This window comes from Grampus griseus (assembly GCF_964374135.1).
Source record: "Grampus griseus genome assembly, chromosome: 7".
Classification (NCBI taxonomy): Eukaryota; Metazoa; Chordata; class Mammalia; order Artiodactyla; family Delphinidae; genus Grampus; species Grampus griseus.
The window spans coordinates 73,231,773-73,247,522 of NC_139001.1; the positions used below are offsets into that span (position 1 = coordinate 73,231,773).

The following is a 15,750-nucleotide window of genomic DNA, read 5'->3' on the forward strand; positions in this document are numbered from 1 at the left end:
GGTTAGTATTAAGCCTGAGTCAGGTTGTCTACAAATCATGGCTTGACAGTTGTCCAAAGGTTTGCTTTAACAGTTTGGCGGTGTGTTCCATCTCAGACTTGTCTCGGTTGCTGTTGTCATTTTCTCCCCTGCCCTTCCCCCTTGGGCCCTCACCATCACCTAGGCCTCCTCACTAGTATCGTTGCTATGGGTCTCCCCTCTCCAGTCCATCTTGCCACACTGAATTATCTTCCACTGGGGAGCTGAGACACTTCTGCTCAGAGTGTCTTTGATGACTCCCACATCACTTGCAACATTTATGACTTCTGAGCCTGGCATTCCAGACTCCCTATTTTGGGGTCCCAAGAGGACTCTGCTACTTCCTGTACAAATATGCCCACGTGCAGTCAGTTCCAATATCTGTCACTCCTTGGGATTGCCCTTGAACATTCAGCTGTCTGTGTCTTCATTCATGTTGCTCTTGGCCACCCACTATCCCCATTCCACCCTCTACCCACTCCTTCCTTCATCAAAACTTCTTAGTTCCCTTCCAGACTCTCCCAAGGGATTCACTTGGGCTTTTCTGCACTCCTGCACTTTTTACCTCCTATATAACTCTTATCGTGACCGCCTTGTATTGCAGTTAGATGCATGTGTGTTAACAACAACAACGACTATAGTTACTATGCAGTAAGCACTGCTTTGTGTCATGCACATTTTCTCATTTAATCTTCACCGTGACTGTAAGAGGGCAGATATCCTTATTTTCCTGGTTGTAACTGATAAGGTAACGGAGGTACAGAGAGGTTAACATCACCCAGCAGGTTAAATAATGGAGCTGAGAATCACACCGGATGGTCTGACTCTTAACCACATGGTAGTTATTAGCTCATGGAATTGCTTCTTAGATTCTAGAGTCATAGTGTGAGGTGAAAATTCATCTACAGTCAAAATTACCTTTAAATGTCCCAGTATTTCCTCTGACACTGGAACAGACTGAGGTTGGGTAACAGATAAACCACTGGCTGTATTAAAAGTCATGATGGAAAAAAAAAAAAAAGTCATGATGTACAAGAAGTACTTATCTTTAAACAGTAGAAGTACTCTTTTTTTTTTTTAACATCTTTATTGGGGTATAATTGCTTTACAGTGGTGTGTTAGTTTCTGCTTTATAACGAAGTGAATCAGTTATACATATACATATGTTCCCATATCTCTTCCCTCTTGCGTCTCCCTCCCTCCCACCCTCCCTATCCCACCCCTCCAGGCGGTCACAAAGCACGGAGCTGATCTCCCTGTGCTATGCGGCTGCTTCCCACTAGCTATCTACCTTACGTTTGGTAGTGTATATATGTCCATGCCTCTCTCTCGCTTTGTCACAGCTTACCCTTCCCCCTCCCCATATCCTCAAGTCCGTTCTCTAGTAGGTCTGTGTCTTTATTCCTGTCTTACCCCTAGGTTCTTCATGACATTTTTTTCCTTAAATTCCATGTATGTATATGTGTTAGCATACGGTATTTGTCTCTCTCTTTCTGACTTACTTCACTCTGTATGACAGACTCTAGGTCTATCCACCTCATTACAAATAGCTCAATTTCATTTCTTTTCATGGCTGATTAATATTCCATTGTATATATGTGTCACATCTTAGTAGAAGTACTCTTAACGGGCAGGTGCACGTACTCTGAGAAGCACGTGGGGTCTGAGACTCACTGAAGGAAGGGCATGTTCAGGCAGCCCCTCTCTTCTCATGGGCTCATGGGCTTATGGGCTCATTGATCAAAATGCTCTAGATGTTGCCGTGCTATGCAAGTAGTCACTTTATCCATGCTCTTGAGTTAAATGACCTGTGATACCACTCCACTGTACACCCAGTACAAGAATTATTTCCATTGTTTTTGCTTTCACACCCAGTCCTGAGGACAGTTCCCTGCACGCGGTAGGTGCTTAGTAAATATTGATTAAATTGGATTTAATCACACAGGAAATTTGAAAGTCACCTTTGCAGTATGATTCATGTGAGAGAAGTTAGGTTCCCTTAGTGTGATCACAGAAGGCAAAACATTGTCCACTTATTACATAATGATCCATGGAAGCTGTGAATTCATGAGATCTTGTTACTCTCATCATAATTACAGCTGTATGGATTAATTTTACTGTGTAGTCGGTCCTCTTAGTTGAGACAGCTCGTAGAAATGTACCACCTTTTTTTTTGGTAAACTTCTTTCCCTGCCTTAGCAGTTTTTTTGGATGTAGAGACTTTAAGGTTTTCTGTGACATTTTCTTTTCTATCAGAAGATTGTTTTGAATATCAGATCATGATTTCCCCCACCCTTGAGTATTGCTAACTCTAGCCCCCTTGAAATACATAATTAAATTACACACACGTATAAAATTATGGGCCCTCATTGTTTATCCCCCCCAAAATGATATCTTTCCAATGACTAGTTTGGATTTCAGCTGTTCCTTCTGCTGTGTCTGGTGTAGAAGTCAGCAGAGAAGTGAATGACGGGAGGCTCTGTTTGGTGGTTGGAACAGTGTCTGGGGGTTTGGGAAGCCAGTTTCTATTCTCAGCATCATTACAGGCCCACTCTGTGACTCTGGGCCAAAGTTGTATGTTTCTGAGCATCCTTTTCCTCATGACTGAAACCAGGGAGTTTCAGTTAATATGACAATTTCACTCCAAAGTCTCATCTTACACTCTTTAAAAAAAAAAAAATGGTACATATGATATCACTTATATCTAAAATATGACATAAATGAACTTATCTATGAAACAGGAGCAGACTCACAGACATAGAGAACAGACTTGTGGTTGCCAAGGGAGAGGGGAGTAGGGGAGTTCAGAATTAGCAGAGGCAAACTAATATATATAGGATGGATAAACAACAAGGTCCTACTGTATTGCACAGGAATATTCAAGATCCTGTGATAAACCGTAATGGAAAAGAATATGAAAAAGAATATATATATATATATATATATATATATATATAACTGAATCACTGTGCTGTACAGCAGAAATTAACACATTGTAAATCAACTCTACTTCAATAAAATAAATTTTTAAGAGCGATTATAGCACTAAAAGAAATGGTGCAATATCCATTAAGTTGACCATTTTAATCATATAAGCGAGATTTAAGTACAGTCATATTGTGCAACCGTCACCACCCTCCATCTCCAGAACTGCCACATACTCTTAAAAGGTACTGCTTAACCATTTAATCAGTCAGAATTCCTTGAGACCAATTGGAAGTGAAGGAAACTACCTGAAAAAGATATTAAATTACAAACTTTGGGGCTGTAATTGAACCCAGGACGATTTTGAACTATAATAGTAACCAGCTACTCTCGAACACTTACTGTGTGGTAGGCATCATATGAAACATTCTACCTACAATAACTCTTCATTTTCACAGTAACCCTTTGAGATACAGGACGGTGCTATCCATATCTTATAAATGAGGAAACCAAGGTGACGATATGTGGCACACGTGGGATCACCCAGCTCAGGATGGTGAGCCATGTGGATGCCCAGTAGTCTGGCTCTGGGGTTCAACACTCTCAAGCCCTGTGCTCCCCAGCATGGTGGCCTCACTCCTCAGGTATCAGAGCTGCCCAGCACCTGGTTCCCACGAGAGCTGGAGTGAGAGGCTTACAAGGGCACTGCTTACCTCACTTAAGATTTGGGGTTTTATTTTAGTTTATGAGGCACCTGGAAGGATGACTTTGGCTGTTATGTAAGAGGCTTTTGCCCTTATCACGTTCTCTCAGTGTTATGAACACGTCCAATGGCTGGGCCAGGCTTCCAGTGTATGGGCACCTGTTCAGTCTCCACTAACAGTAGAGTGCTTTGACTCAAAATACAAAAGTCCCATAAAAATGGTCTAGCATGTTGAAGCAAATGTAGTTGTACAATTCACACTAGAGTGGTAAATAGTTTTATAAAAAATCTTACTTATTTAAAAGTCAGTTTTCTTGAAGGTCTAGAGCCTAACTAACGGGACAGACAAAAATCCTTCTCTAAGAACTTGGGGACTTAGAGAAGGTGAGAGAATAAATTGTATTTATTTATTTATTTAATCAATCACTCAGTCAATCAGATGCTGCTCTCCCTTGGCCAGAGGAATCAGTGAAGGCTACGCAAATACATAGCAGTAATTTAGTTTCTTTTGAGTGGTGCTTCTATAGTTTGGGATATTCATTTTGGAGAAAGTTATTAAAGATGAATATCATGTGGTTTACATATGATCATCTCAATAGATGCAGAAAAAGCTTTCGACAAAATTCAACACCAATTTGTGATAAAAACTCTCAAGAAAGTAGGCACAAAGGGAACCTACCTCAACATAGTAAAGGCCATATATGACAAACCCACAGCCAACATCGTTCTCAGTGGTGAAAAACTGAAGCCATTTCCTCTAAGGTCAGGAACAGGACAAGGTTGCCCACTCTCACCACTATTATTCAAAATAGTATTGGAAGTTTTAGCCACAGCCATGAGAGAAGAAAAAGAAGTAAAAGGAATCCAGATCGGAAAAGAAGAAGTAAAACTGTCACTGTTTGCAGATAACATGATACTATACAAAACAGAATCCTAAAGATGCTATGAGAAAACTACTAGAGCTAATCAATGAATTTGGTAAAGTAGCAGGATACAAAATTAATGCACAGAAATCTCTTGCATTCCTATACACTAATGACGAAAAATCTGAAAGAGAAGTTAAGGAAACACTCCCATTTACCACTGCAACAAAAAGAGTAAAATACCTAGGTATAAACCTACCTAAGGACACACAAAAGACCTGTATGCAGAAAACTATAAGACACTGATGAAAGAAATTAAAGATGATACAAGCAGATGGAGAGATATACCATGTTCTTGGATTGGAAGAATCAACATTGTGAAAATGACTATACTACGCAAAGCAGCCTACAGATTCAGCGCAATCCCTATCAAACTACCACTGGCATTTTTCACAGAACTAGAACAAAAAAAAGTCACAATTTGTGTGGAAACACAAAAGACCTTGAATAGCCAAAGCAATCTTGAGAAAGAAAAATGGAGCTGGAGGAATCAGGCTCCCTGACTTCAGACTCTACTATAAAGGTACAGTAATCAAAACAGTGTGGTTCTGGCACAAAAACAGAAATACAGATCAATGGAACAGGATAGAAAGCCCAGAGATAAACCCAGGCACATATGGTCACCTTATTTTTGATAAAGGAGGCAGGAATATACAGTGGAGAAAAGACAGCCTGTTCAGTAAGTGGTGCTGGGAAAACTGGACAGCTACATGTCAAAGAATGAAATTAGAACAGTCCCTAACACCATATACAAAAACTCAAAATGGATTAAAGACCTAAATGTAAGGCCAGACACTATCAAACTCTTAGAGGAAAACATAGGCAGAACACTCTATGACATAAAACCACAGCAAGATCCTTTTTGACCCACCTCCTAGAGGAATGGAAATAAAAACAAAAAGAAACAAATGGGACCTAATGAAACAAGCTTTTGCACCATAAAAAGCAAAGGAAACCATAAACAAGACGAAAAGACAACACTCAGAATGGGAGAAAATATTTGCAAACGAAGCAACTGACAAAGGATTAATCTCCAAAATATACAAGCAGCTTATGCAGCTCAATATCAAGAAAACAAACAACCCAATCCAAAAATGGGCAGAAGACCTAAATAGACATTTCTCCCAAGAAGATATACAGATTGCCAACAAACACATGAAAGGATGCTCAACATCACTAATTATTAGAGAAATGCAAATCAATACTACAATGAGGTATCACCTCACACCAGTTAGAATGGCCATCAAAAAATGTGCAAACAGGGCTTCCCTGGTGGCGCAGTGGTTGAGAGTCCACCTGCTGATGCAGGGGACACGGGTTCGTGCCCTAGTCTGGGAAGATCCAACATGCCGCGGAGTGGCTGGGCCCGTGAGCTATGCCCGCTGAGCCTGCGCGTCCGGAGCCTGCCCTCCGCAAGGGGAGAGGCCACAACAGTGAAAGGCTCACGTACCGCAAAAAAAAAAAAAAAAAAAAAAAGTGCAAACAGTAAATGCTGGAGAGGGTGTGGAGAAAAGGGGACCCTCTTGCACTATTGGTGGGAATGTAAATTGATACTGTCACTATGGAGAACAGTATGGTGGTTCCTTAAGAAACTAAAAATAGAACTACCATATGACCCAGCAATCCCACTACTGGGCATATACCCTGAGAAAACCATAATTCCAAAAGAGTCATGTACCACAATGTTCATTGCAGCACTATTTACAATAGCCAGGACATGGAAGCAACCTAAGTGTCCATCGACAGATGAATGGATAAAGAAGATGTGGCACATATATACAATGGAATATTATGCCATAAAAAGAAACGAAATTGAGTTATTTATAGTGAGGTGGATGGACCTAGAGTCTGTTATAAAGAGTGAAGTAAGTCAGAAAGAGAAAAATAAATACCGTATGCTAACACATATATATGGAATCTAAAAAAAAATGGTTCTGATGAACCTAGGGGCAGGACAGGAATAAAGACCTACATAGATGTAGAGAATGGACTTGAGGACACGGGGAGGGTGAAAGGTAAGCTGGGACGAAGTGAGAGAGTAGCATTGACATATATACACTACCAAATGTAAAAAAGATAGCTAGTGGGAAGCAGCCGCATAGCACAGGGAGATCAGCTCGGTGCTTTGTGACCACCTAGAGGGGTGGGATAGGGAGGGTGGGAGGAAGATGCAAGAGGGAGGGGATATGGGGATACATGTATACTTATAGCTGATTCACTTTGTTATACAGCAGAAACTAACACAACATTGTGAAGCAATTATACTCCAATAAAGATGTTAAAAAAATAAAAATAAAATTAAGATGAATATCATGTGGTTTAAAGTGATAAAGCGGAAACATTTTGTGTGTGTGTGTGTGGTACGTGGGCCTCTCACTGTTGTGGCCTCTCCCGTTGCGGAGCACAGGCTCCGGACGCGCAGGCTCAGTGGCCATGGCTCATGGGCCCAGCCGGTCCGCGGCATGTGGGATCCTCCCGGACCGGGGCACGAACCCGTGTCGCCTGCATCGGCAGGCGGACTCTCAACCACTGCGCCACCAGGGAAGCCCGGAAACATTTTTTTTAATTGAAGTACAGTTGATTTACAGTGTTGTGCCCATCTCTGCTGTACAGCAAAGTGATATAACTGATTATATACATACAGACCTTCTTTTTTATATTCTTTTCCATTATGGTTTATCTCAGTATATTGAATGTAATTCCCCGTGCTATACAGTAGGACCTTGTTGTAGCAGAAAGAGTTTCTTTAGCAAGAATAAATAAATGTCTAAGTGCACATTTTGTTTGATATTATGGCCAGCTAAGGGTTCTAAGAGAATCAGCTATGGGGAGACAGAGGCAGGTGGGATAACAGGGAAGAGTGAGAGACTAAGTCTGGCTGTGGGGACCAGCTTAGAGGAAGAGGGAGAAAGAGATGGGGATTAAAGTGCGGAAGTGTTATTCGGTTCACTTTACAGATATCCCACAGGTACAAATGTCAGATTGTCTTTCTCGAGTAGAAGCCAGCTTGTTTGAGGGCAGGATGATATGGTGGGTAAGAGTATGGGTTCTGGTGCTAGATTGCTGGGGACGGTTAGTGACCTTAATGTCAGTGATGTAATCTGCCCCCTTCATGTGGTTGTTGGAGGATTGCATGTAGGATTTTTAGAACTGTGCCTGGCACATTGCTGATTCTCACTAATTATTAGCTGCTTCTGTTGTCGATGATGATGATGATCAAATAGGGAAACGTTTCTTTGTCCCCAGAACTTTCCTATGCAAGGTATGGTGTATCAGAGCAGCTGGCAGCAAATTTGGAGTTGGTAGCAACTTAATAGCTGTATGATCATTAGCTGTGTGATCCTTGGCACCTCCCAGCAGCAACTTCATCATGTGTAAAATGAGTATAATATTTATCTTTCTGGTCTACTGAGAAAAATTCCATGAGAAAATATCTGTGCAAGTGATATAAATTTTATATAAAGTACTTTATATAAAGTACGGCATGTTTATGTATTCTCCTTTTCCTTTACACTTTCACAAGTCATTTAATTCTTCAAGCCATATCTGTCTTTAAAAAAAAAATCCCCTTGTATTTCTAAGTTCCAAATTTCACTGTCCATGTGGGTGTCTATAAGGTATAGATCTATAACGCTAGGAAAGCACCTCTGTAGCAGGAAAGACAGGCACGCACATCACCATTTACTTCATAGGTTAGGAAGTACCTCCGACTGCGAGTTCTTTCAGTGTGCTGAAAAGTCCCCTTAGAATGTCTAGAAAAATTTCTTCCTTCCTCTTTATCTACATCTTTCAATATCTCACTTTTTAAAAAAATTTTATTGAAGTATAGTTGATTTACAATGTTGTGTTAATTTCTGCTGTACAGCAAAGTGACTCAGTTATACATATATATTCTTTTTCGTGTTTACAGTTTATCACAGGATCAGTATCTCACTTCTTTTCAAGACGACTTCAGTTGTCACTTCATGATGGAAGCCTACTGTAACATCTAGTCTGAATTATTATGATTCCCTGCTCTGGGCTCCTGTTATCCTTTGCACATATATATTACAGGACTTTTCACATTATATCATACTTTTTCCATTTTAACTCTGTCTTCTTTTCTAGCCAACAAACACCATCATCTTGGTTTTCCTGTGTGACTGGCAAAGAGCATCCGAGGTGCCTGTTATATTTGATAGGTTCCTTTTTTAAATCGATGAATCAGTCACACTTAATATAAACTCACTCCTTGATTTTATAGCAGAGACAATCCAAAGAGCCCAAATGAGTTGCCTAATGTTCTAAAGCAGATCACAGGCAGATCAAGACTAGAACACAGGTGTCTAGGTTCCAGGCTTTGTGTTCTTTCTGGGTGGTTGATGAATGATCTGTGCCTGGAATGTCAACATGATAAAGGGTTTAACACTCTCATTATGGGTAAACACAAAGACATTATTTCTATCTGAATCTTTTTTTTTTTTTTTTTTTTTTTTTTTGCCTTACGAGGGCCTCTCACTGTTGCGGCCTCTCCCGTGGCGGAGCACAGGCTCCGGACACGCAGGCTCAGCGGCCATGGCTCACGGGCCCAGCCACTCCGCGGCATGTGGGATCTTCCCGGACCGGGGCACGAACCCGCGTCCCCTGCATCGGCAGGCGGACTCTCAACCACTGTGCCACCAGGGAAGCCCCTTCTATCTGAATCTTAATGCAATGTAAAAAAAATTTCAAAGGATTATTTACAGTGGAAATGAATATGAAAATTTCCTATTCACTAGCAGTGTCCTCTTAAGGTATAAGTACATTATTTTTCTCTGTTGATGCCTCTGTAAACCTCCTTTTATGGCAGTTGGTAAGTTTAATATTTTTTGTTATAGGTGATCTCTACTGTATGGGTCACTATTTCTGTATAGAAAATTAAGCTGTAATGTGAAATTCTCACATGTCTATTAATTTTGTTCTTGCTGTCTCCAGGTTTCATTGCTTCAGACATGACATCAAGACACTCCAGTACACAGTTGTGGTTAATCACACATTATCATGAAATGGGATCGCTGTATGACTACCTTCAGCTTACTACTCTGGATACAGTGAGCTGCCTGCGAATAGTGCTGTCCATAGCTAGTGGTCTCGCACATTTACACATAGAGATCTTTGGGACCCAAGGGAAACCAGCCATTGCTCACCGAGATTTAAAAAGCAAAAACATCCTGGTTAAGAAGAATGGACAGTGTTGCATAGCAGATTTGGGTAAATTTTTTAAAAATATTTTTAAATTACTGTTTTAACTTTTGTTGTCTTCTCTTGTTTAGCCAGGTTGCATCTTTTTCCCTCCAAACACTTTGTTATGAAAAATTTCAAGCATGCAAATTGAAAGGGCTTCACGGTGAACACCTGTATATTTACCACCTAGATTCTCCCATGAACATTTTACTGTTATCACATATCCAGCCTCCATTTATCAATACAGCTTAATCTTTGATACATTTCAAAGTAAACTGCAGACAAAAGAGCCCTTCCCTCCAGTGGCTTCAGCATACACACCAATATATCATTCACTGGAGTTCTTTACTTTTTTTCTCTTTTCAGGTCAAATTTATATTTCACATGAAATGCACAGATCTTAAGTACACACTCTCAGATTTTTGACAGATGCTGTAAAATCCAAATCGCTGTCAAGATACAGACCTTCCCATTACTCTAGAAAGTCACCTCGTGCTGGTTCAGTCCGTTCCTGCCCCAGCCCACCCTGAGAGGCAACCAGTACTGTTGCATTCTGATTTCACAAGCCTTACACAAAGTAGGTACACAATGAAATAACCTATGGAATGAATTTGTCTTAAAAATGGTTTATAACGTTGTTCTGTAACCAAGGCAAAATTATCAATCAAAGAAAGAGGGGGAAAAAAAAAATCCCCAAACTAATTTACCATTTGCCCTGCTGGCATATCTCATTCTTACGGTGTTAGGGTGATGCTTAATGTAGCTTTAACTGCATTATAAATAAGATTATTTTCATTTATAGTGGCATTCTCTATAAAGCCTATTCATCCTAGACCCCTAGAATATTGGCTGAATAATTATGCTAACGAGAACTGAATTGTAATTTTGGTTATTCATTTCAGTGGACTACTGAGGATACTCACTCTCCTTGAATAAAAAATGGTCGCTCTTATTTTCGTATCATTATAGTTATTGTTACATGGATAAACGTTTAGGCAGTGTTAGCTCTAATTACATAGATGATAAAATTGTTTTTAAACACAAGGGATTTGACATAGGAAAATTTCTTTCAAATAAATTTTTTTCAAATAAAATTTTTCTTTATCCCTTTAAAGTCCTTGTGTTCATGTTGAGAAATTATTTGACGGTGTTTTCCAAGTATAAGGAGGCATGACCCTAACGTTTTTGTTGTGGTGTAGAAGACTTATGGCTGTGCCATGGCTCATGGAGCTAAGGTGATTTGAGTTTCCCAATTATTGACCCAGTTTTTTTTTTTTTTTTTTTTTGCGGTATGCGGGCCTCTCACTGTCGTGGCCTCTCCCGTTGCGGAGCACAGGCTCCGGACGCGCAGGCCCAGCGGCCATGGCTCACCGGCCCAGCCGCTCCGCAGCATGTGGGATCTTCCCGGACCGGGGCATGAACCCACGTCCCCTGCATCGGCAGGTGGACTCTCAACCACTGTGCCACCAGGGAAGCCCGACCCAGTATTTTTTTAATTAATAAATTTATGTTTGGCTGCATTGGGTCTTCGTTGCTGCACGCGGGCTTTCTCTAGTTGCGGCGAGCGGGGGCTACTCTTCGTTGCGGTGCGCGGGCTTCTCATTGTGGTGGCTTCTCTTGTTGCAGAGCACGGGCTTTAGGCGTGCGGGCTCAGTAGTTGTGGCTCGCGGGCTCCAGAGCGCAGGCTCAGTAGTTGTGGCGCATGGGCTTAGTTGCTCCACGGCATGTGGGATCTTCCCAGACCAGGGCTCGAACCCACGTCCCCTGCATTGGCAGGCAGATTCTTAACCACTGCGCCACCAGAGAAGGCCCTGATCCAGTATTTTTGTACAGGTTTTTTCATCTATCTATTTACCTGCCCTAAGTGCTGACCTGCTTACACTCAGGGCAAGGGTGGGGGGCTTAGCAAGGGGGACTTCAGTGTTTGACACCGTGCCTTGAATGTCTCTGTTGTTTGAAACTTTTATAATAGTGTGTTTATGTATTATTCATGTTACTAAAAGTCAGTTATGCCCACCTCACACAATTCTTATGAGATTCAGAAATTTTATAAATGCTTGGCAAATAGTCATTCAAATGGTAGCTGCTGTTCTAGTCCTGAGGCCAAGGGAAGATAGACACATTGAGGCAGCTGTTGGTTTTGGTTTATGGGACTTGGGGGGAATTAGCAAATCCAACTAATTAATTATTTAATTACATTTATTTTGACCTATAGCTTTCCAGCTGTATTCACGGTTTCATACAGAAATCTGTGTTAAGGGGTCATTATTCAGGGAAGTAGATTGGTAGTACAGGAGACAGCTCCTGTAAGACTGCAATTTATATTAATTTTTTACTTTATACCTAGAAATTAAGGATCACTTGTTAGAAATTATGTTCTATTATTAATACTGTAAAACTTCCAGTATTTTAGCAAAAATACCAGTATTGTATTTTCCTCACTTTTGATCACAGAAAAATTCAAGCATTAAGAAAGATTGAAAAAGTAGTATGATGGTCATTCATATCCACAACACCTAGATTCAACAGTTATTAAAATGTTGCCAAATTTGCTTTATTTGTATGTGGCTGAGTGTATATGTTTGCAAATTCATTTGAAAATAAGTTGCAGGGCTCCCCTGGTGGCATAGTGGTTGAGGGTCCGCCTGCTAATGCAGGGGACACGGGTTCATGCCCTGGTCCGGGAAGATCCCACATACCGCGGAGCAGCTGGGCCCGTGAGCCATGGCCGCTGGGCCTGCGCGTCCGGAGCCTGTGCTCCGCAACGGGAGAGGCCACAGCAGTGACAGGCCCGCGTACCGCAAAAAAAAAAAAAGAAAAGAAAAGTTGCAAAGTCACAACTCTTTACTACTAAATACTTCAAAGTGCATCCCCTAAATATACTTCTCTTGCATAATCACAGTTTATCACACCTAAAAGTTATTGATTATGCTTTAATATCATTTAATAGCCATTTTCAAATTTTTCCAGTTTTTTCAAACAAGAATTGAGGCACGTTGCATTTGGTTGGTTTGTCTCTTTAGTTAGTGTAATAATTATGGATTACTGGGAAACAAATTACCTCTAAAACTTAGCAGCTTAAAATAACACAAGTTTATTATCTCACACAGTCGGTCAGCAGTCTTGGAACAACTCAGGTCTGTGGTTCTGGCTCAGGATCTGACAGGGGTAACAGTCATACCATCAGTCAGGGCTGCAGGCATCTGAAGGCTTGGTCGGGCCTGGAGGAACTTCTAGGATGGCTCACTCACATGGCTGTTGATGGGAAGCCTCAGTTCCTTGTCATGTGGTCCTGTCCACTGGGCTGCTTGAGTGTCCTCATAACACTACGAATGAGCCCAGAGAGAGCAAACAGGAAGCCATATGCCTTCTATGCCCTAATCTTAAAGATACACACACTCTTCGGCCATATTCTGTTTGGTAGTCCAGCCCAGGCTCAAGGCATGAGGAATTGAGTTTCCCCTCGTGAAGGGAGAAGTTTCAAAACACTTGTGGATGTATTTTTAAACCACCACAGCTAGTATTTCTATTCTCTATTTACACTTCACCTTTTTTGTATTCTGTTATCTTTACTCTGTGGTTCTGGAAATGGTGGAGGGGCATTATGGTTTGTGAAATGTTCGTAATGGCCATAGAATCTTAGGGTTGCTTATAAAAATGAGAAGAGGAACCAGTCTGATTTAGTCAAACGCAGTTGCCAGTATCTTTGGTATTGAGGCTGAGATAACATACGTGCTATCTCCCTTGCTTTATATGGAGTCATCATCTCACCCACGGAAAGCCACGGAGTGGGAGGAGAAGCATTCTCCATAGATGACTTGAGGGATCCCCGCTGGGTTACAAAGGTGTACATGGTCTGCTTGCTCCAGTTTGGCAATTTTCATTATTTTGAGTGTTACAAGAATCACTTTCAGTTGGTCTGCACATGCATCAAAAAGTAATTCCATTCTCAAATAAACCATGCACGAATCTGTCTATTACCCTTGGTCTGTGAGGAATGCTGGGTCTCTCTAATTGGCTGAGGAATTCGGACATGAGTCATGGTTTAAGATAGCGCTTCAAAATCATTTAACGTGATAGTTGTGCTTTGAATTGAGGGCCAGCTTAATGTTCTCTGTACATGTGGCTGCAGAGAAAGCCCTGTGGGTTTGGTCCACGTTACTGTTCAGATGAGCGGCCCTTTTTCAGGGATGGAGCAGGGCCCGGGGCAGTCGGCCCTTTATGTAATGATAAATTACCTCAAAGTCCCTGCCTCACATGGTTTGAAGTTTGTGTTTGCAGTCTAGTGGGAGCTGTGCTGGAGCCTGAGAGCTTAATTTGCTCCTTGTTATTTAAGCCACTTGGAGGCTCCCATTTGACAAGTGAGTCTGTTTTCCTGTGCATTTCGAACACTGGCCTCCTATTGGTTTGGTGTATTAGTTTATTATTTACCCCAAACTTTTTGTCTCTGAGGTTCATCTATTAACCTAAGAGCCTCAGAATGTTTCTGGCATCAGCCCTATTTCCTGCTCTCAACGGAAGTCATCACAAGGGTACTCCAGAGATGACTCTGGGTGTAATGCGGCAGCCACCATGGATGCCACAAGAGGGCGCTGTTCGTTGGGTTTGGTTTAAAATCCTTCAGCAGCCGTCTGTGAGAAAGGAAGGGAGCAGATTGACAATGTTGTCTTCTTCCTTTCAGGCCTGGCAGTCATGCATTCCCAGAGCACCAATCAGCTCGACGTGGGGAACAACCCCCGTGTGGGCACCAAACGCTACATGGCCCCCGAAGTTCTAGATGAAACCATCCAGGTGGATTGTTTCGATTCTTATAAGAGAGTCGATATTTGGGCCTTTGGACTTGTCTTGTGGGAAGTGGCCCGGCGGATGGTGAGCAATGGTAGGTATCTGATCTCAGATAATATTGCCCTTGTCTGAGTCCTCTTGGTTCTGCTACCTTTAAAAGGGCAAAGGAAATATTTAAGTACACACTGTTGCGTGAATCATGCTTGTGAAGCTGTTGGCATTTATACTTGCTTTATGGCTGGTAGGTAGAAGGCGCATGATGGCAGTCTGTTTTAACTGCAGGAGGGGAAACCGTGGTGGAAAAAGTATTTCTGCAAGAGACTACTTATTCCTTGGTTTGTTTTTATCAGTCCGTATTTTATTTTTCCTTCCTCCGTCCTTATTCTGCCTTTTTTTCCCACCCTTCCTCCTCCTTTGCTCTTTTCCCAAGTGAGTTTTATCGTGAGAGCTTCAAGGAAATCTAAGTGTGAATTCTGCTATTATAGATATTTTTACTTCTTAAGTTTGGATTACTGAGAAAAGATTCAGGTTGCACACTCAGAATTCACTCGTTTGTAAGAAGCAGGCTGTACCTGCAAAGTAAGTGAAGTTTACATTCAGGAAGCCCTGAATAGGAGGCTCGTGCTGGTCCTCTTATAAATAAGCTTTACGAAACGGTGTTGCCTTAGCAGCTAGGGAAGCATATGTCTATTGATAATTTTTTACCCATATTCCCTACAGTGAACTTTCACCTCCATCTTTCAAATCAGCCACAAATACATTGTTGAACTTTAAGTTCACTGTATTCTGAAAGCACTACATATCCTCATTCAAATAGCACATGCCCCATCTACCCACAAAGTGGTTATTATAGCAGAATCTCTCGAATCGACTAAATTGACCTCTTCATACCTTCACAACTGGAAGTCCTATTGCAAAAAGAATGTGTCTGAAATTGTTCCAGGAAAACAGAAGAAAATGCTATATACTTAAATTAATATTCATTTTCAGGAGATATTTTACCCTCCTGGGACCCACTGGAATCCTAGATTTGAAGTATTAAATAGTGCATGAAGTCACTGACATATGTGCTCCATCCCACCTTCCACTCATAGTTTCTTGTAAGGATTGAAATTTTGGGGGTAACTTACAATTTTTAAGAATAATAGCCAGAGAGTGGAAGTTCTGGTTCTGTGAGCTAAGTGAAATTGGGGT

General features: G+C 41.3%; 1 protein-coding gene across 3 annotated transcripts in view; it reads left to right on the forward strand.

The window, feature by feature from the left end:
* The window catches only part of ACVR1 (activin A receptor type 1), a 126,793-nt gene that overhangs the window by 100,222 nt on the left and 10,821 nt on the right, over positions 1-15,750 (forward strand). For all 3 annotated transcript variants that reach the window (XM_082658548.1, XM_082658547.1, XM_082658546.1), the window contains 2 exons: positions 9,523-9,798; positions 14,453-14,650. In XM_082658548.1, coding sequence (XP_082514674.1) covers positions 9,523-9,798; positions 14,453-14,650 — 474 coding nt within the window. The remainder of the gene's footprint in view (positions 1-9,522; positions 9,799-14,452; positions 14,651-15,750) is intronic.